A 21771-nucleotide genomic window follows, 5' to 3' on the forward strand; every position below is an offset into this window, starting at 1 on the left:
GGCTTTGCGGTCTTGACTGGAGCTGTTCCCATACCATACTGAGATACACTGAGTCAATACACTTTCTATAGCCCCTGAATAGAAAGTTTTCAGGATTGCTAGTGAGACAATGAATTTCCTCAGCTGTCGCAGATGGTACAGTCTTTGCCTGGCTTTATTAACCTGTGTTTGAATGTGAGTAGCCAAGTCAGGACCTCGGAGATGTTTACACCAAGGTACTTGAAGCTGCTCACCCTCTCAATAGGTGTCCCGCTGATCATAAGAGGTGTATAGGGCTGCTTCTGTCTTTTCCTGAAGTCCACAATCAGTTCTTTAGTTTTGCTCACATTCAGAGAGAGACAGTTGTCCTGGCACCATGATGTAAATTTCTCTACCTCATCCAAGTCTCATTATTGTTGTGAATGAGGCCCAGAATCACAGTATCATCAGCAAATTTGATTATAGATGTGGAGCTGTGCGAAGACACGCAGTCATGTGTTGTAGAGAGAGTAGAGCAGGGGACTCAGGACACAGCCCTGTGGGGGTCCTACGTTCAGGGTGATGGAGTTGGAGGTGTACTGGCCTACTTCACCACTCGAGATCTGCCGGTGAGGAAATCAAGAATCCAGTTACAGAGTGAAGAATTCAGGCCGAGGTCTATGAGTTTAGAAGCTAGCTTTATGGCGACTATAGTATTAAAAGCTGAGCTATAGTCGGTAAATAGCAGCCTTCCATAGCTCCAGATTTTGCTGTCAGTGTGTGTGAGAGAAGAGTGCAGGAAGTGAGAGATGGCATCAACAGTGGATCTGTTTGGGCGATAAGCAAACGGAAGAGGGTCTAAAGTATTTGTGATGGAAGAGCAGATGATGTTTTTAACCATTCCCTCAAAGACCTTCATGACTGTTGATGTGAGGGCAACTGAACAATAGTCATTCAGCCAAGAGGGCTTATTGTTCTTAGACACAGGGATCATGACAGATTTTTTGAATGAGGTGGGAACCACCAATGTAGCAAGAAACTATAAAAAATGGATGTAAACAAACCAGCGAGCTAATCAGTGCAGGACTGTAGAACACGGCCAGAAATCCCACCAGGTCCGGCTGCTTTCCATAGATTCACTTGCTTTAGAGCCCTCCGAACCTCGTCCTCTGACACGGTGATCAAATGATGATTGCTGCTCTGACTGCTGCTTCCTAAAGCACTGATCGGCAGACTCACACTGCTTACATTGCTTACAAAGCGGCCGTAGAAAGTGTTTTTAACTCATCTGCCAGCGATGGATCTGCTCTCACCTATGCAGAGGATTTGTTTCCAAAGGCACAGATGGTCCTTAGTCCTTGCCACATGACTCTGGAGTCATTTAGCTGGAAATGTGACTCTATGAATGTTCCTAAAAAAACTTTGATTATACTCGCAAACAATGACATTAATTTATGTGTCAAATACCGCTAAATATAAATACATATTCACAAACATAATAATCACTATATAGGCTATTTATGCTGCATTCCAAGCAGGTTTTTGAGCCTGTAAGTCACGACTTCAAACCATGACTCACGACTTTGTAGTGTTCCAGGCAAGTCATGCCAAACTGCTTGAGTGCAAGGAATTATAGCTGGATTATTAATATTATTGCAATGTTTTATTGCCGTAAAGTCTATTTCTCAATGTATAGCACCTACATAAACACTGTGACAATTCGTGCACCCAGAGAGACACAGGAGAGAGAGATCCAAAAGCAGGTAAGCTTTATTGAGGGATAATCCAAAATCGAGGTCAACCAATCCAAGGTCAAAACCAACAATCAGTCCATAACAAAAACAAACAAAGGAAAGGAAAGGGAAAGGGAAAGGGAAAGGAACATAACGGGAACTCGGAGGACGAGAAGGCAGGGATGAATCTCGGGGAACGAGAAGGCTGAATAACACGAAAGGTAAGGACTCCATACAAACAACAGGAAAAGACAGGAATATATAAGGAGGCTAATGACAATAGATTTCCTGCACCTGGTGCAATTAACAGGAGTGCAATTACTGTGAAGACAGGACCAGACTAGAGGAATTCTAGTGCCTATGGTGAAGTGCCTAAGTGGAAGTGAGCTCACTAGTGGACACCCAGGGAAACAGAGACTAGACAGCGTGACAGCACCCCCTCCTCCACGAAGCAGCTGCCAGGTCAACCGGAACTAGCCATGACTCTGGAAGGTCAACGGTGACGAACCCTGACTCTGGAAGGTCGACGGTGACTAACCCTGACTCTGGAAGGTCGACGGTGACTATCCCTGACTCTGGAGGGTCCATGAGCACTTGACTCGACTCTGGAGGGTCAACCTGAACCTGACTCAACTCTGGAAAGTCAACGGGCACCTGACTCGAATCTGGAAGGTCAACAGGAATCTGACTTGATTCAGGAGGATCAACTGGAACGTGACTCGACTCTGGACGGTCAACAGGAGCCTGACTCGACTCTGGATAGTCAACTGGAATTTGACTCGACCCTGGATAGTAAACTGGAATATGACTCGACTCTGGAAGGTCAACAGGAACCAGCCCTGACTCTGGAAGGTCAACGGTGACTAACCCTGACTTTGGAAGGTCGACAGTGACTAACCCTGACTCTGGAAGGTCAACGGTGACTAATCCTGACTCTGGAGGGTCCATGAGCACCTGACTTGACTCTGGAGGGTCAACCGGAACCTGACTCAACTCTGTAAAGTCAACGGGCACCTGACTCGACTCTGGAAGGTCAACAGGAATCTGACTTCATTCTGGAGAATCAACTGGAACGTGACTTGACTCTGGAGGATCAACGGGAACCTGACTTGATTCTGGAGAATCAACTGGAACGTGACTCGACTCTGGAGGGTCCACTGGACTATGACTTGACTCTGGATGGTCCACTGGAGCCTTCTCAACTCTGGAGGGTCAACAAGAACCTGACTCAACTCTGGAAGGTCAACCAGAACCTGGCTCAACTCAGGAAAACCCACTGTAGCTGCAATACTCTGCAGTGGCTCTGGGCTGGCGGCCACCTTGTGCAGTGGCGTTGGACCGGCGGCCATCTTGGGCAGAGATGATGGATCGGCGCCCATCTTGAGCAGTGGTGATGAGCTGGCGGCCATCTTGGGCAGTGGCGTTGGACCGGCAGCCATCTTGGGCAGTGACGATGGACCGGCGGCCATCTTGAGCAGTGGTGAAGAGCTGGCGGCCATCTTGTGCAGTGGCACTGGACTGGCAGCCATCTTTGTTGTGACACTGGGCTGACAGCCATCTTGTGCTGTGGCACTGGGCTGGTGGCCATCTTGGGCAGTGGCGCTGGTCTGACGACCACCTTGTGCTGTGACGCTGGGCTGGCGGCCATCTTGGGCAGTGGCGCTGGACCATACCGGCACACATGTAGGCACACGCGCCAGCGGCGCCAAACACACATACACAAACACACACACACACACGTTTGTTTTTGTAAAAGAAGTGGGGACATCCCATAGGCGTAATAGTTTTTATAATGTAGAAACTGTATATTCTATCGCCCTTCACCAACCCTACCCCTAACCCTAACCCTCACAGGAAACTTTGTGCATTTTTACTTTCTCAAAAAAACCTCATTCTGTATGATTTATAAGCGTTTTGAAAAATGGGGACATGGGTTATGTCCTCATAAGTCACCCTCTCCTTGTAATACCTGTGTCATACCCATATCATTATACAAAGTTGTGTCCTGATATGTCACAAAAACATGCCCACAACCACACACACACACACACACACACACACACGCAACAGCTACACAGACATGGCGAGTCAGGAGCAATCCGATGAAAAGTTGGCATTTTCAAGGTGGAGATATAAGCACTACTTCAAATTCATTGTGGTCAAAGGCAAAAAAGTGCGGGTGGAGATATAAGCACTACTTCAAATTAATTGTGGTCAAAGGCAAGAACGTGCATTTAATGTGTACATGTAATGTGTGACACACGCATCTAAAAAGCTTGTACCCAAAAATACTTTGATAATACTTGAAGTGCAGGATAAAACTCCTGCTCTCTGTTGACGTGCAAGAAATATTGAAAGTTATGTACGAACACCTTTGTGTTCTACTCATTTCAACTGACTTGTGAAAACTGCAAAAAAATAAAAAAATAAAAAATAAATAAATAAAAACAAATTCTTTGACATATAGCAATTTTTTTTTTACAATAACCCAAATAGTTCATTTCCCTGGTAAAGAGTTACTTTTATTATGGAGTAATTCAGTTACTAATTCAGTTACTTTTTGGAACAAGTAGTGAGTAACTATAACTAAATACTAATAGCAGTCTAATACGATGGCAGTTTTTTATATTATCTAAAAATTTAAGTGTCTACCATGATATTAAATAGCTAAGGGGAAGCATCACCCCAAGTTAGGCAATCGAGCAACAAGCATGTTGCTTAAAATGCTTAACCTGTTAACTGTCACTCACGTTTTTGAAGATAGACATGAATGTGCATGATACAAACCTAAATTTTTATAATTCAAGACTGAAAACATTTTGTAACATGATTTTGATGTACCATTTACATGGTAATGCAATGTCTGAATTTAAAATGGGTTTTGAAGGATGAATTTTGAATATATAACTTCTGATGATTTCTAAAATGTGATAGAGAAAAAGGCAACGAGGAAGTCTTTTTTTTAAACAAAGGTAAAAGCTCCTTTTGTAATGTAGATTTCTGAGGGTGCACTCTTGTCATAAATTCATCTATTACTTTTCCTACATAATTTGTAACAAAAAATATTTGTAAAATATATATTTGGGAGTCTTAGACCTTTCCAACGATATATAGTTTGTCAAGATTAGATTAGATTTGATTGTAATATAGTATAGTCAACGTAGGCGTCCCGTATACGGGACGGGGTGACATTTAACAGGTTAAATCAAATATGGTAAATGGACTGCATTTATATAGCGCTTTCAACAGACCACATGGCCATCCAAAGCGCTTTACAATTTGCCTCACATTCACCCATCCACTCACTCATTCACACACCAACTGCGGCGTCAGCCATTCAAGGTGCTATCCAGCTCGTCAGGAGCAGCTGGGGTTAGGTGTCTTGCTCAAGGACACCTCGACAATTAATGTGGAGCCGGGGATCGAACCACCAACCTTCCGGTTTGTAGACAACCGACATGAACCACTGAGCCACTGCCGCCCCGCTACCATAAATATATGATTGGAAAATGATGAAGCATACGACCCCTAGCAATAGCATGAGGAGCATGTACTGTAATATGCATTAAAGAGCAGATCATATGGTTTTTTAAAGTGTACTAATATTGTGATGGTGTAATTTTCTCAGAATATAAATTTAATATTAGAGTAATTTGCCAATGAATCCAAAATGATTAGTTCCTAGCAAGTTCAGAGAAAATCCCTCCCTTTCATAAGTCTACTCTGCTCTGGTTGGTCAGCTGGCCAAGCCTGTTGTGATTGGCACAGAGAGGAGACCTTGAGCCAGTTAGCAAATGCTACCATTGACAAAGCACCTTTACATAAAACAATAATATAGTGTGACAGTTCGTTCTTATAATAATGACAAAATACAAAAACACGCATGCAAGCTGCTAAACTGTGAACACTTAAAACAATAATGGTGGATAGCCTATGTTAGCCGAGTGCTGACTAACTGATGAAACAATACAATTTGCAAACCAAAATATGTCTACTGTAATGTTTGAAGAACGACAGACAAAAGCCGGTGTATTAACTTTTAATCAGAATGCAGAACAGCTGTATTACAGGAGCAGCAGCCTGCTAACTCTCTCGTTTCTCCTGCATTAACCCTAAAATTGACGGTGCAGCTAAATAAACATCAATTTCACAATGGTTATAAAGTCGGTGTGCTACATTACATTCTTTATTATTAAACTAAGTAATTAGAACAACATCAATCTACTGTATATTAACACATTCAACACATTCTTAGGAAATGGTGTGTTCACAGCAAATTATCAGAACTACTTCAAAAAGTAATATGCTCTACCTGGAAACCTAAAGCTGCACTGGCTATACATCACATATTAGCACAGAAACTTGATGTTTTGATCACTCAACTGAAAACGTACACATAACGTATCAATTGTACTACTTACAGGTTGTGGTTCGGCGAGCTTGTTAGTCCAAATTAAGAAGATTACAAGCCAATGAGGATAAAAGCCAAGATTAGAGAAGCAAATTCCTTGAATAAAATAACATGCACAAAACAAAAGTTTCAAACTAGAAAAAAAGTTTGTTGAGACAAACTTTAAGTTGGCTTGAGAAAGCCTGACCAGAAAGTTTGAAGAAGTTTAAAGAAGTTAGAAGTCTATAGTTTAAAGTTAGATTGATAGATTAGTTGAAAGAAAGAAAGATATATTAGTTAGAAAGAATAACAGATAGATTAGTTAGAAGGAATGATATTAGAATGTTTTCTAGCATGTCGCTAGCATATTTCTAGCATGTTGCTACCATGTTTCTAACATGACTAACATGTGACTAGCATGTTGCTAGCATGATTAGCATGCGACTAGCATGTTTCTAGCATGATTAGCATGTTGCTAGCATTTTTCTAGCATGATTTTAGCATGCGACTAGCATGTTGCTATCATGTTTCTAGTATGCAACTAGCATGTTGTTAGCATGATTTTAGTATGATTAGCATGATGCTAGCATGTTTCTAGTATGATTAGCATGCGACTAGCATGTTTCTAGCATGATTGGCATGTTGCTAGCATGTTTCTAGCATGATTAGCATGTTGATAGCATGTCACTGGCATGTTTCAAGCATGATTAACATGTTGCTAGCATGTTTCTAGCATGATTAACATGAACTAGCATGTTGCTAACATGATTAGCATGTTGTTAAAATGTTTCTAACATGATTAGAATGTTGCTAGCATGACTAGCATGCGCCTAGCATGTTGTTAGCATGATTAGCATGTTGTTAGCATTTTTCTAACATGATTAGCATGGGAATATCATGTTACTAGCAAGATTTTACCATTATTAGCATATTGCTAGCATGTTTCTAGCATGATTAGCATATTGATAGCATGTCGCTAGCATGTTGCTAGCATGTTGTTAACATGTTTCTAGCATGATTAGCATGCGACTAGCATGTTGCTAGCATTATTTTACCATGATTATCATTGTTGCTAGCATATTTCTAGCATGATTACCATATTGCTAGCATTTCGCTAACATGTTTCTAGCATGATTAGCATGCGACTAGCATTTTGCTAGCATTATTTTACCATGATTAGCATTGTTGCTAGCATATTTCTAGCATGATTACCATATTGCTAGCATTTCTCTAGCATGTTTCTAGCATAATTAACATGATTATTAGCATTTTGCTAGCATGACTAGCATTCTAGCCTGATTTAGCATAGTTTACCATGATTTACCATGATTTACCGTAGTTTACCATGATTTACTATAGTATACCACGATTTACCATGTTCAAGTATGATTTATTGATTCTAGCATGATTTACCATAGTTTACCATGATTTACCACAATTTACTATAGTTTACCATGATTTACTATAGTATACCACGATTTGCCATGTTCAAGTATAATTTACTGATTCTAGCATGATTTACCATAGCTTAGCATTATTTACCATAGTTTACCATGATTTACCATGAATTAGCATAGTTTACCATTATTTACTATAGTATACCATAATTTACCATGTTCAAGTATGATTTACTATGATTCTAGCATGATTTACCATAGTTTACCATGATTTACCATAGTTTACCATTATTTACTACAATTTACCATAGTTTACCATGATTTACTATAGTATACCACGATTTACCATGTTCAAGTATGATTTACTGATTTTAGCATGATTTATCATAGTTTACCATGATTTATGATCTATGATAGATAGATAGATAGATAGATAGATAGATAGATAGAAAGATAGATAGATAGAAATAGTCAGATAGATAGATAGATAGACAGACAGATAGATAGATAGATAGATAGATAGATAGATAGATAGATAGATAGATAGATAGATAGATCGATAGATCGATAGATAGATTAGATGAGTTTGAATGAGTTTAAATTGATTAGCATCAAAGCTTGATTGAGTCTAATGGGATTTGGAGCTTGGGTCATCTGAACATCCTGTCAATGAAAGTCTATGGGCATTTTTATGATTTTTAATATTAATTTTTAAGAAAACCGTAACTCAGACCAGTCTGAAAAGATATAGCACATCAAGTCAGAACATATGAAGGTCTGACCCGAGTTTGGAGTATGTAGCTTGAACGCTCTAGGAGGAGTTAGTAAAGTAAAACTTTGAACACATGAACACTGAGCGCCCGGTGATTGCCTGGAGCACCAAAATCAGCATGACAATTTTTTTTTTCAAATAGGCGCTATCTTTATAAATAAACCGCCTAATTGAGTTTTAAATAATTACATTTTCACCTAAAAACTTTTAAAATTACATTTCATTTACACAATAACAGTTATATTTAGAAAATTACACTGGTGTTTGGGCAATGATGTTTCACAAGTCAGACAAAATAAGAACAGACAAAAATGCATTTAGAAACAGCATTTTGTCTGTGTGAAAATACAAAAAACATGGTTAGATTATTTTTTGTGTTTCCGCACTCTCATGTAAATAAGCCCAACACTCATGGAAAGCAAAGCGGAACGAGTGAAGGACACTTTATCCTCTTGTATCATGCAAAAGTGACAATTCTAGTCAACTAATCAACGTTCTGCTGTTAATTTAGTTCCACCTTTTGGCTGTGCTAGGCACCACAATTGAAGGGTACCAAAAAAGTGGTATGGTACGGTTTGCTTTTTTGGTACCATTCACAACTTCTGACAGTGGAAATGGAAATAATTGCATACCATACTGTATTGTACCATAACGTATTGCTCAATGTTAAATTAGCCATTAGTGTGCAGATTCTCATTATACCATGGAGCAGGGAAGAGATCAAAAAACAAAACAACTGTCACTAATTAGAAGTACAAAACTATGATTTGTAAAGAAGAATGTCAGATGATTTTGATATAAACCAAGAAGAGACTGGTTTTCCTTAGCTAAAGTAAGGAAACTTTGTTCCTGTTAAAAAATATTGGTTTGCACGAGACACACCACTGCATGCACAAAGCTGCTTCTGTACAACATGTTGACGCAAGCAACATAAACTGATTATTATGTTTTGAATATGGAAATATTTTCTTACAAAAGCACATCGATTTGCTACAGGAGGCCTTTGTTCCCCCCCCCCCCCCCCCTCCACGGAGTTTGAGACACTTTCTTTTATGGATGGGCGCTTTTTATTTAACTTCTTTTGGACTAATGCACAGCAACACCTACTGAGTGGTATTAAACAGCTTGAAAGATCAAAGACAACTTTTTATATAATTCTGACTAGATTCATCTAAAAGGAGAAAGGCATATACAACTAGGATGACATGAGGGTGAGTAATTTAAGGGATAACATATATGGGTGAACTAACACTTTAACATGAACCATACACCATAACACATTTTTAGCATACCTTTTTAAGCACACTGAAGTAACAGTTCATTGATGTGTACCCCTAGTTTGGAAAACAGCATTCAGTTCATCCAAACAAACCAAACTCTGATGTCAAACAAACGTGTGCACAAAAATTTCCATACAAACCACATGGAATCTGATCTTTTCAATTCGGATATGTGCCACTTCGATATGTGGTATACTAAATTCAATACAGGTTTTTAAAATTCTACCACAGGCTAGTTTTGCAAAACAATTGGAAACCATACTCGTATCATTCTTTGGCACACCTGGGTCAGTTCAGAACCATGAACCGTTTACAGTGGCTACATTTACATGCAAAATTTTTGGTTCAATCGGACTGAATTCATTCCGATTTATGAATCTTATTCTAGTGTTTACATGAACGCTAAATAAAGCGATCGGGTTTATTTGCGCGTTTATATGTCACAAGCTTCAAATCGGATTATTATTATTATTATTTTTTGTTCTTTTACCAACATTGCGAGTAAATCACTTGCATATGCACAAAATGTTTACTCTGGGCAACTAAATTATGACTATAATTAACCATTGCCTAATAAATTCTTAGATTTTACTCGCCAGTGTGTGTGTTCAAGGCTATTATAAGATTAGCACAGATATATTTTCTCTCCATGAACTCTGACTGAGCGCTTCAGAGATTTGCTCTCCATCAAGCGATCCGTACTTTTTCAATTCATCTCAATGGACGCACAAGCGCACCTGTATTTGATGCACTGTAAACTCTGTGTGAAGGCGCATGACTTGCCGTCGCTTTGCTGATAGCGCTGTTTCTCACACATGCAAAGAGAGAGAGAGCGAGATTCTTAAAACGTTTCATTGGCTGGTGCTGAACTGATTCAGCTGTTAGACTGAACGCAGACAACGTGATTAACATTCATGAACCCAGCAGCTCATCAATCCATAGTAGTGCACTGCATATTGTAAGGAGGGTAGTAGAATTAGTAGTAGTATTATATTTTAATAATAATTAATATGATCTATTATTATTATTTATTTTTTTACAGAAACCCTGAATGACCAACAGTATCTTAAGCATCACCATCAGTCTTAAGTTCAGTTAAAATGACAAATATGCATTCATACATGCTTTATATATATATATATATATATATATATATATATATATATGTGTGTGTGTGTGTGTGTGTGTGTGTGTGTGTGTGTGTGTAAAATAGTATATCAGTCTGGTGAATAAACTGAAAAATTTACTAGCCAATCGCGACTATATTGCCAAGGTGTGAGTAGAGGGTTGTTGACATACACACACTGCACAAATACAGTTTCTCACTGTTTAATAAGCACTCGACTACATGGTTTCTTTATTTGTTTTAACAGCAGAATCAATATTTATCCAAAAAAAAAAACCTTCCTGTGCCCAAAATGGGTTGCCTGTGGATGAGTATCTTGAGTGTTCTGCTTTACTTCACAGTTGCTGTGTGAGAGTTTCAGAATGACAGGACACGCATTTATACAACACTTTATTCAAAAGGAAGAGTACTTGTTCTGTGCGTCAAACATCTTTACGTTATTTCTGCGTCATTGCACATGTGCAGTCCTTTCAAGTTCCTGGTTCAATACGATAAAGTGTTTACATGCACTCTCAATCGTATTAGAAGAGGAATAAACCACCCCCTTCAATCCGATCAAAATATCATTCTTATCGAGCTCAATCAAACCGATTAAGGTGTTTACATGAAGGCTTTTCAGTCTAATTAAGCTGTCAATCCAGTTACAAATGGACTTTTTGGTTGCATGTAAATGTAGCCACTGTAAATTTGATATTGGCCACATTTATAACAACAATGTTAACAGCTATACAAAAAAATAAAAAAAATAAAATTCAAATCTGTGAAAAAAATCTGAAATGATCACTAAGGCTTGCAGCCTACATTGCCTAAAGAGGCATATAGTGCATTCAAGGCACATGCAAATAGATTCAGTACAAGTTACATCCGAATTAGATACATTTTTATCAGTGTGTGTGTCCTCCAGGAATCAAACCAGTGACTTTTGTGTTGCTAGCACCATCCTCTACGAGCAGGACAAAATTATTTTATATTCATTCTGATGTGTAATTTGATCAACAACTGAATCTACTATCTGTATGTTTTTATTCTCTGAGTTGCAGCCACATTATTAGGCTCTTAAACTATTACATTGTGTAGATCAGGAGTCCTCAAACTTTTAGGGGCCAGGGACCACTTACAGCGCAGAATGTCCAAGGCCCAGTGTTGGGCTAGTTACTCAAAGAATGCAATATATTACTCATTACTAGTTACTCCTTTCAAAAGTAATAATGTTACTTTACTTATTACTTTCTGGCAACAGTAATTAGTTACACTAATAGTTACATAACTTTTTCTTCATGCATCACAGAAGTTGTAACTGTATATCTTCCATATAAAATTCTTCTAGAATGTTACTAACAACATATTTATGCCTCATCATTTGACCAAAATCCATATTAGATTGGAGTTATTACAAACATAGTGACATTCAAGTAGAAGTGTTGTATTAATCTCATTAACTGTCATATGTAGTTTGTAGCTAATTGTAATTTCAGTTTTATGAATAGTAACTGTAATATTATTACTGAAATCTTACTAGTTATTAGTTACACTACTACTGAAAAAAGTAATACTACATTTACATTTAGCAGACGCTTTTATCCAAAGCGACTTACAAATGAGAACAATAGAAGCAGTCAGGTCAACAAGAGAACAACAACAGTATACAAGTGCCATGACAAGTCTCAGTTAGTCTAGTATAGAACGCATAGCCAGTTTTTTTTTTATTATTATTAAATGAAAAGACAAGAAAAGGAAAAGTGCTAGTATTAGTTTGTTAAGTGCTGTCAAAAAAGATGAGTCTTTAGATGTTTCTTGAAAATTAGTAAAGACTCAGCTGTACGAATTGAGATTGGGAAGTCATTCCACCAGCTGGGCACAGTCCAGGAAAAGGTCTGTGAGAGTGATTTTGAACTTCTTTGGGACTGCACCACAAGATGTCGTACACTTGCAGAGCGTAGAATCTGGTGATTAACGGTGTCAAAAGCAGCAGACAGGTCCAGTAAGATGAGTACTGAGGATTTTGAAGCTGCTCTTGCTAGTCGCAGGGCTTCAGTAACCGAGAGCAGAGCAGTCTCAGTTGAGTGGCCACTTTTGAAGCCAGATTGGTTGCTGTCCAGGAGGTTGTTGTGTACAAGGAACATACTGGTTGAACACAGCTCGCTCAAGTGTCTTTGCAATGAATGGAAGAAGGGATACTGGTCTGTAGTTTTCAGGAAGCAATGGATTTTGAGATGGTTTCTTGAGCACACGAGGAGTTGATAAGGTGAGTAAGCAAAGGTATGACCACTTCTGGGATGGTTTCTCTGGAGTGGCTCTGGTTTCAACATGTAAGATCTTGTTGATCATGCTAACCTTTGTATTTCTTATATAATATAGTTTAAAGTTTATATTTAAAGTTTTGTTGTGACATTTTTTCTTGGTTTTCTTTATTACCCTTAGACTTATGTTTATTATTAACACTGATTGCTGTTGTATAAGTTTATTACAATAAAAGTATTTACATTGATATCCTTTGTCGTTTGATCACTTGAAGGAGGTGAGTGGGGATTGGATCAAGTGGACAAGTAGTAGGATGATTGGACAGGAGAAGTTTGGAAACGTCCATTTCTGAGAGTGGGGAGAAGGAGGAGAAAGAGTGTGCGATGGTCATTGTGAAGTTGTCCTCAGTCTGCAGTGTGGAGAATTGGTCACTGATGGTTCTTGTCCTATTTGTGAAGAAAACTGCAAAGTCGTCCACTGTAAGAGTCGATGGAGGAGGCAGTGGCGGCGGACTAAGAAGAGAAGAGAAAGTCTTGAAGAGTGTCCAAGCGTCACAACAACTGTTAATTTTGTTGTGGTAGTAGAATGTTTTAGCCATGAAGACATTTGCAGAGAAGGAAGAGAGGAGAGACTGATACACACTGAGGTTGGCAAAGTTTCTTGATTTCTGCCATTTCCTCTCTGCAGCCCTGAGTTTAGAGCGATGTTCACGGAGAACCTCGGACAGCCAGGGGGCAGAGGGGGTGGTGCGTGCTGGTCTAGACAACAGTGGGCAAAAGTTGTCCAAGCAAGATGTTAAAGTGGAGCAAAGAGTGTCCGTAGCACTGTTCATGTCCAGAGCTGAAAACAGAGAGTGCAGGAAGCGAGGATGAAACCAAAGTAGATAGGTGAGATGGAGAGAGTGAGTATAGGTTCCGTCGAAAGGTGACCTGCGTTGGAGTGAGCAGCTTCAGGAGTAAGTGCTAGGTTAGCAGTAATGAGGAAGTTGTCTCAGGTGTGCAGTGGAGCAACTGAAGAGTTGTTCACAGAGCAACAGCACGTGTAGATGAGGTCCAGTTGGTTGCCTGATTTGTGAGTCGCTGTAGTAGACACTTGCTTGTGATCAAATGAGGTGAGCAGAGTTTTGAAGTCAGCAGCCTGGGGTTTATCTAGGTGAATGTTGAAGTAACCAAGCAGTGCCAGAGGAGTACCATCCTCAAAAAAGTTTGATAGCAGCACATCCAACTCCTTCAAGAAGTTTCCCAATGGACCTGGGGGACGATAAGTGACCACAAAGTGGATTTTAACAGGGTGAGTTATAGTAATGGCATGTGATTCAAATGAACCATTACCTGTAGGTGATGGCTGAAGATCAAATTTCCATTCTTTTGATATATGGAGACCAGTACCTCCACCCCTCCCAGTGGTACGAGGAGTGTGGGAACAAGTGAAATTAGTGGAGAGGGCTGCGGGGGTGGCAGTGTCTTCAGGTTTGATCCAAGTCTCAGTCAGTGCCATGAGGTTGAGCCCGGAATGAGTATCAATAGAAGAAATGAAGTCTGCTTTGTTAACTGCAGACTGGCAGTTTCAGAGACCAACTGGAATAGAGAGCGTAGTAGTAGAGGTCAGAGGGACAGGCTGTAGGTTTGTCAGACAGGCCTTCCCGCGGTGTACATAGCGTGCTTTTCGAGTGTTAGTAGTGATAGTGGAGATCTGAAAGCACATAGTGACTACAAGTGTAAGACATATTTGAGAACAAGTTATACAAAAAGTAAAGAAAGAGGAGAAAGCAATACTCAAGTGCCCTGTCAGAGTCCTCGCTCAGTGGAGTCGCGCAGGTAGAGTTGATTGTCTTGACCACGAGAGCTGCCACGACTGCTGCCGTGGTGAAACCTACCGCTTTTGTATTTGGCTGATTACCTGTGATTGAAGTAAGCTGGCCATGCCTCTATAGAGCCAAAAGAGTCTCAATAAAGATAAATGCACACACTTCATTCACATATGCACACATAGGATTCATACATGCACACACATAATTCATAAATACACACAGAGGATACACAAATGTGCACAAAATTTACAAATGCACACACAAAATTTAAAAAGCACAGAAGATTCACAAATGCATACAAAATTCAGAAATGCACACAAAATTCAGAAATACACACACAATTCAGAAATGCAAACAACATTTACAAATGCACTCAAGATTCACAAATGCACAGGACAAGATTCAGAAATGTATTTCTGATGCACACACACATATATCTTAATTTACAAACTGCTTGCGGTCTGTGAACTTCACTGCATTTGTGTGTGAATTTTGAGACTCCCCTGACTTGACTCAACACACAAATGCTTTTTTTTAAACAGGGAATTGTCAGCAACCAATCAGATATCTCCCTTCTTTTAGCCAATCACAAGAACGCACTCCACGTGGGGGATTGTTTACTTATGAGCCAATCACATGAATGCTTTCACACAGCATGATATGCCTGTGGTGCTGCATATTAAAGCCAATATGAAATTGTATGAAAATACAGATGTTTAGATTACAATTCAGGTTTACTTTTTTATAATTTTTATATCAATTTATAAATGTCTCAATACATATAGCCCAGTGACTGCAGAAAAAAAGTTAACCATGGATTCATAAATTTGCAATAGGAAATTATTTAATTTTATTTAAATATTTTAATGAAAGAAAAAAAAAATACACCTTTTTGAATATTTAAATACATCTAAATATTCTTTTGGATGCAATATAGAAGTCACTTTAATTATAATAATTCGGTCCCTACATGAAGAGAGAGTTAGTGGTCCACTGCAAGAGGAAAGTGACTCTCTGGCTGCGCAAAGTGAGTCGCCGGCTGCATGAGGAAAGTGAATCGTTCGCTGAGGAAAATGAGTCGTTCGCTGCGTGACTCGTGAGGAAAGTGAATCTTTCGATGAGGAAAGTGAGTCGTTCGCTACGAGAGGAAAGTGACTCTCGGAAAGTGAGTCTCCTGCTGCGCAAAGTGGTTCGCCGGCTGCGTGAGGAAAGTGAGTCGTTTGCTGCGCGAGGAAAGTGAATCGTTCGCTGCGCGAGGAAAGTGAATCGTTTGCTGAGGAAAGTGAGTCGTTCGCTGCGTATGGAAAGGGAGTTGTTCGCTGAGGAAAGTGAGTCGTTCACTGATTGGCTCATAAGTAAACAATCCCCCACGTGGGGTGCATTCTTGTGATTGGCTAAAACAAGGAAGATATCTGATTGGTTGCAGATCATTCCATGTTTAAAAAAAAGGCATTTGTGTGTCGAGCCAAGTCAGGGGAGTCTCAAAATTCACACACAAATGCAGTGAAGTTCACAGACCGCAAGCAGTTTGTAAATCAAGATATATGTGTGTGTGCATCAGAAATACATTTCTGAATCTTGTCCTGTGCATTTGTGAATCTTGAGTGTATTTGTAAATGTTGTTTGCATTTCTGAATTGTGTGTGTATTTCTGAATTTTGTGTGCATTTCTGAATTTTGTATGCATTTGTGAATCTTCTGTGCTTTTAAAATTTTGTGTGTGCATTTGTAAATTTTGTGCACATTTGTGTATCCTGTGTGTCTATTTATGAATCATGTGTGTGCATGTATGAATCCTATGTGTGCATATGTGAATGAAGAGTGTGCATTTATCTTTATTGAGACTCTTTTGGCTCCATATGCCTCACTATTTAGTAGATCGAAACTGGGCAGTTATGTGGTGCAAACAATAATATGCAAACAAAACCAAGCACCACTTTCAGCATGTATTTACCAGGGTAAGACACACACACAACAAGAAAACAAGACGAAACAAGACAATGGGTGGTGTTGGCGCATTGGATAAGACACATGCCTTTGGTGTGAGAGACCCGGGTTTGAATCCACTGTGCGACACCAATGTGTCCCTGAGCAAGACACTTAACCCCTAGTTGCTCCAGAAGCGTGCAACCTATATATAGCAATTGTAAGTTGCTTTGGATAAAAGCATCAGCTAAATGAATACATGTAAATGTAAACACTTACAAGCTGTTGTCCTTCTCTGTTGCTCGGCTGTTTCTTCTGACAAGTGCTTTCAAAACAGTTAATTAAGTACTTTCACTGGCTTTGGCCACACCTCACCATTTAGCAGATCAAAAATGGGCAGTCCCGCGATAGGCAAACACAAAACCAAGTGCCACTTTCAGCACGTATTTACCAGGGTAAGACACACACACTTTAAACCAAAAATATTCCTAGCAATGATGATCACACAGTAGTCTAATGAGAAAACAAGACAAAACACCTACAAGCTGCTGTCCTTCTCTGTTGCTCGGCGTAACGATCGGGACACAGGAGACGAGATATCCAAGAGCAGTGTGTGTTTATTGGGTAATCCAAAAACCAGAATCAAAACAAGCAGGGGGTCATAACCAAAAATCAGTCCAGAAACAAACAAATAAACAAACAGGAACAAGAAACGCGAAACACAAGGAACGCGAGGAAACCAGGTGACGGAAAATAAGGACTCCATGACACAGAAGGCGTTTCTCAATGTCAAGGATACTTCCTTGGTAGGACTGATGCTTCCAAGTCACTTCCTTCAGAGGCTAGGTGAGACTCCTCTTTAGCATACGGAGAACAGGTAAATGGAACAGGCTAGCAAGTGCGCGTCATTACGTCAGTGAAAAGGTCTGTTTGAATAACGCTGTGAATGGTATTATTAAATTACTTTGGACAACTTAACTAGTTATTTATAAAATAAATGCCGTTGACGCAACCAGTTGTTAAATGACAGGTCCGGTTCAGTTAACCATTTGTATAATTTGCAATTATACAATTTAAACGTCAAACTTTACTTATATTTACTACAGTTATAACAAATGTTTGGTAACGTAAATAAAAACTGTTAATGCTCCGACTACGTTAACGTTCGACATTTTTGAATTTTTGAACTAACGTTAGATAGCAAAGCTGCGCGCATAGGATTGTGGGTGATTTGAGAGCATGAAGGATACACATATGCATCCTTTCCTGTGTATGGGATATTCTTGGAACGAAGGACTCAGTCCTTGGTTGAAATTCCGAGGATCCTCGACATTGGAACTGTCCTTCAATGGATGTCGATGACGTAGCATCCTCGAAATACTGGCTTCCGAGGATCCTTCCTTGACATTGAGAAACACCTAGAGAGAAAACATACAAGTTTAAATAGACAGGATAATGGTGATCAAAGTGAAGACAGCTGAGTGCAATTAACAGGTGTGGAATTACCGTGATGAAGGGACAAGGCTTTGTGGGAAATGTAGTGCCTGCGGTGAGGTGCCTATGGGGAAGTGAGACCACTAGTGGACACCCAGGGAAACAAAGACCAGACACCCGACACTCGGCTGTTTCTTCTTATTTAGATACCATAATACTATTACGGTATCTAAGTTACTATTAACTAGTTACTGCCCAACACTGCCAAGGACCCTCTCATAATTATAACCGTGATTAAGCATACGTACTGCAGTTTGTACTCTCAGATGCCATTTTAATTTGCCAATAATTTTTCTGGATTTTTCAGTATGGGTGTAGAACACCCTGCACATCATTAAATTGATAATATTTGTCTTTTTTTTGTTCATATATTTTATGTTTTGTTATTATTATTTTTGTCATTTTGTATTTTAAGGTGCAAATATAAACAAATAAATAAAAAAACATGAAATTGCGATATTAATTCACTCGAAACATGCAGAATTTAATATTTGCACTTTAATATATACAGACACAGTCCATATAGTGATTTCATTGAGTATGCAATGCTACTTTTGAATTATTCATTCAATATTTGCCAAATATAAAAATTCCATTTTAATGACAGGAATCGCGATTTACCCTGCATTTTCCACATCATGGAAATCATACAGACCTAAAATTATTTTGCGGACCTCACTTTGAGAAACCAAAGTGGCCACTTGAGTGTAATTGCACTGTATATGTATATGTATAAATAATAATAATTTTTTTTTTTTTTGGTTTACTAATAAATAGGTAAAAGCATCTCTTGGAGTGAATGTGGTCAGCGCAATAACTTCTGGGATCGCTATCCTTGTTTTTGCAACAGGCATTTCATATGCACTATATGGAAATGCATATAAATATTCCTCATGTGTGTATTATTTGTTGGTATGTATCTCTCAATGCTTTGTTGAAGGATTACTATTTTGCTATATTGCAATAACTTCATTACTCAAAACCAGAAAAGTTTCTGTTTATGATGTTAACACCAAAACTAATTTTATTTAGCCATACAGGCTTGGGATCAGTGGCATATTGTTGGCGCTCTCCTTCCTCCAGTTCATCATATCCATCTGTTTGTCATCATTTGCATGCAAAGCCACCTGCTTCTGTGTCCCACAGGTGAGTATCACATCACTGATCCATCATGACTGTCAGGAGAGACCAACAATGGTTGTAATACTCTTTGCTTTATATCTGTAATTCTAAGTTTTAATGTAGGCATTACATTAAAATGTAACCCGTTATTTATCTCAAAGTGTACTGTGCATATCAGGATGCCTCCATTTGTTGCCTTAGTAGCCTGTCTTAAGTCAGTTTTGGCAACTGTTGCCTTAGTTATTGTCAGTTAAAGTCATTGCCTGATAGGGCTGTTTTTCTCCATGAACAGATGTGCTGTATTGCTGATTATCTACACAGTGTTACCGCTGCTGGTTTCCGACTGTTGTTATGCCTCGAATACTACAATTTTTGTGCTACAGTATTTCCTGTATGCACATCTCTCTCTCTCTCTCTCTCTCTCTATATATATATATACAGTACAGACCAAAAGTTTGGACACACCTAAGAGTTTTCTTTATTTTCATGAATATGAAAATTGTGGATTCACACTGAAGGCATCAAAACTATGAATTAACACATGTGGAATTATATATGGAATTATATACATAACAAAAAAGTGTGAAAAAATAAAAAAGTGTGTGGCATTCTCTTGATGAGCTTCCAAGAGGTAGTCACCTGAAATGGTCTTCCAACAGTCTTGAAGGAGTTCCACGAGAGATGCTTAGCACTTGTTGGCCCTTTTGCCTTCAGTCTGCGGTCCAGCTCACCCATAAACCATCTCGATTGAGTTTAGGTCTGTGGAGGCCAGGTCTCTGGCGCAGCACCCCATCACTCTCCTTCTTGGTCAAATAGCCCTAGATGCCTTCAGTGTGACTCTACAATTTTCATAGTTATGAAAATAAAGAAAACTCTTTGAATGAGAAGGTGTGTCCAAACTTTTGGTCTGTACTGTATATATATATATATATATATATATATATATATATATATATATATATATATATATATATACATAGTGGTGTGTGGAAATGAGAAAGTTTTTAACAAGTGTAAATTCATGTCCCAGGCACATTTTCTTGGTTAAATAAACATTACTTACACTACCAAAAAAACAAAACAACAACAATAATACAATGCTATATTCTATTTATTAAAGCCATGTATTAATTGCATCAAGTTAGTGTTTTTAAAGGGGGGGTGAAATGCTATTTCATGCATACTGAGTTTTTTTACACTGTTAAAGAGTTGGATTCCCATGCTAAACATGGACAAAGTTTCAAAAATTAAGTTGTACGTTTGAAGGAGTATTTCTGTTCCAAAAATACTCCTTCCGGTTTGTCAGAAGTTTCGGAAAGTTTTTTTTCGAGTATGGCTCTGTGTGACGTTAGATGGAGCGGAATTTCCTTATATGGGTCCTGAGGGCACGTCTGCACAGCACTGAGAGCACAACAGACTTCACTGATCAGAGCAAGAGCGTCGCGAAATTTCACAAAAGACGTGTGTTTTGGTTGCCAGGGCAAGACAACCCTGCACAGATTACCAAAAGAGAAACAGCATTAAGGGACCAGTGGATGGAGTTTATTTTTACAGAGCATCAACGGAGTTGTGCAAGTGTTTGTGTTTGTTCCCCTGCATTTCGAAGATGCTTTGACGCCGTTTGACACCGGGTTTGCACATCGTTTATTTCTTAAGGATAATGCAGTCCCAACGAAAAAGGGTCACGATCGTGTGTTGGAACCGCATGCGGTGAGTAAAACTGCTTCAAATATCTCTGTGTTATTATCGGCGTGTAAGCACTTTCACTTTCACTTTCACTTTCAAGTAAACAACATGCGATGTTGTCATCAAACTGCACTTTCCACATGTAACGTTACAGCTTAAAAAAAAAAAAAAAAAAAGACGACAAAGTGGAACTTAGTCATTGTCCAAAACCGCTAAGCAAATATATACAGTTTCAGTACATACCACATAGAGACATTGTTGCTGATGCTGCTCTTGTTAAATTTCAGCCTCTGGATCTGATTATGGATCATAAATATATGCTGAATCTGACTGTTAGCCATGGTTTGTTTTGGTTGGTTTTGTCCTCACGGTGTCACAGCTTCCAGATGCGCTCAACTGCAAAAGCCTACTGGCGCTAGTGATTCTTTAGCTCCGCCCACACGTCACACCTCCAGTCGGTCGTGTTTTTCCGGGAAAAATCGGTACAGACTATCTTTCTCTTATGAATATATTAAAACTAACGACTTTTTGGAGTTATGAAGGATGCAGTACTACTCTATAGGTACTCAAGATTAACAGGATATTGAGTGAAAACAAGCATTTCACCCCCCCTTTAAGCATTTTACATTTATTAAAATAATAACTCAGCAGTATAATTTAAACAATATATTTTATTTAAGAACTTATGTTAAAGTACTCTTTTTAATAGTTAACTTTTAACAATAATAATAAAAAAATCACCAAGCTCATTGCTCACTAAAAATTCCCAAAGATCATGTTTTCATGCCATTCATTAAGTATTATTTTAACATAAACTGATTATATCCAAGCCTGTGA

At 38.9% G+C, this 21771-nt stretch overlaps 1 protein-coding gene across 1 annotated transcript in view; it reads left to right on the top strand.

Annotated features, from left to right (window-relative positions):
- Nucleotides 1-21771, top strand: part of LOC113050716 (membrane-spanning 4-domains subfamily A member 4A-like) — a 40459-nt gene that overhangs the window by 3787 nt on the left and 14901 nt on the right. The window contains exons 5-6 of the mRNA XM_026213968.1: nucleotides 18904-19038; nucleotides 19159-19272. Coding sequence (XP_026069753.1) covers nucleotides 18904-19038; nucleotides 19159-19272 — 249 coding nt within the window. The remainder of the gene's footprint in view (nucleotides 1-18903; nucleotides 19039-19158; nucleotides 19273-21771) is intronic.

This window comes from Carassius auratus, chromosome 31 (genome assembly GCF_003368295.1).
Source record: "Carassius auratus strain Wakin chromosome 31, ASM336829v1, whole genome shotgun sequence".
Classification (NCBI taxonomy): domain Eukaryota; kingdom Metazoa; phylum Chordata; class Actinopteri; order Cypriniformes; family Cyprinidae; genus Carassius; species Carassius auratus.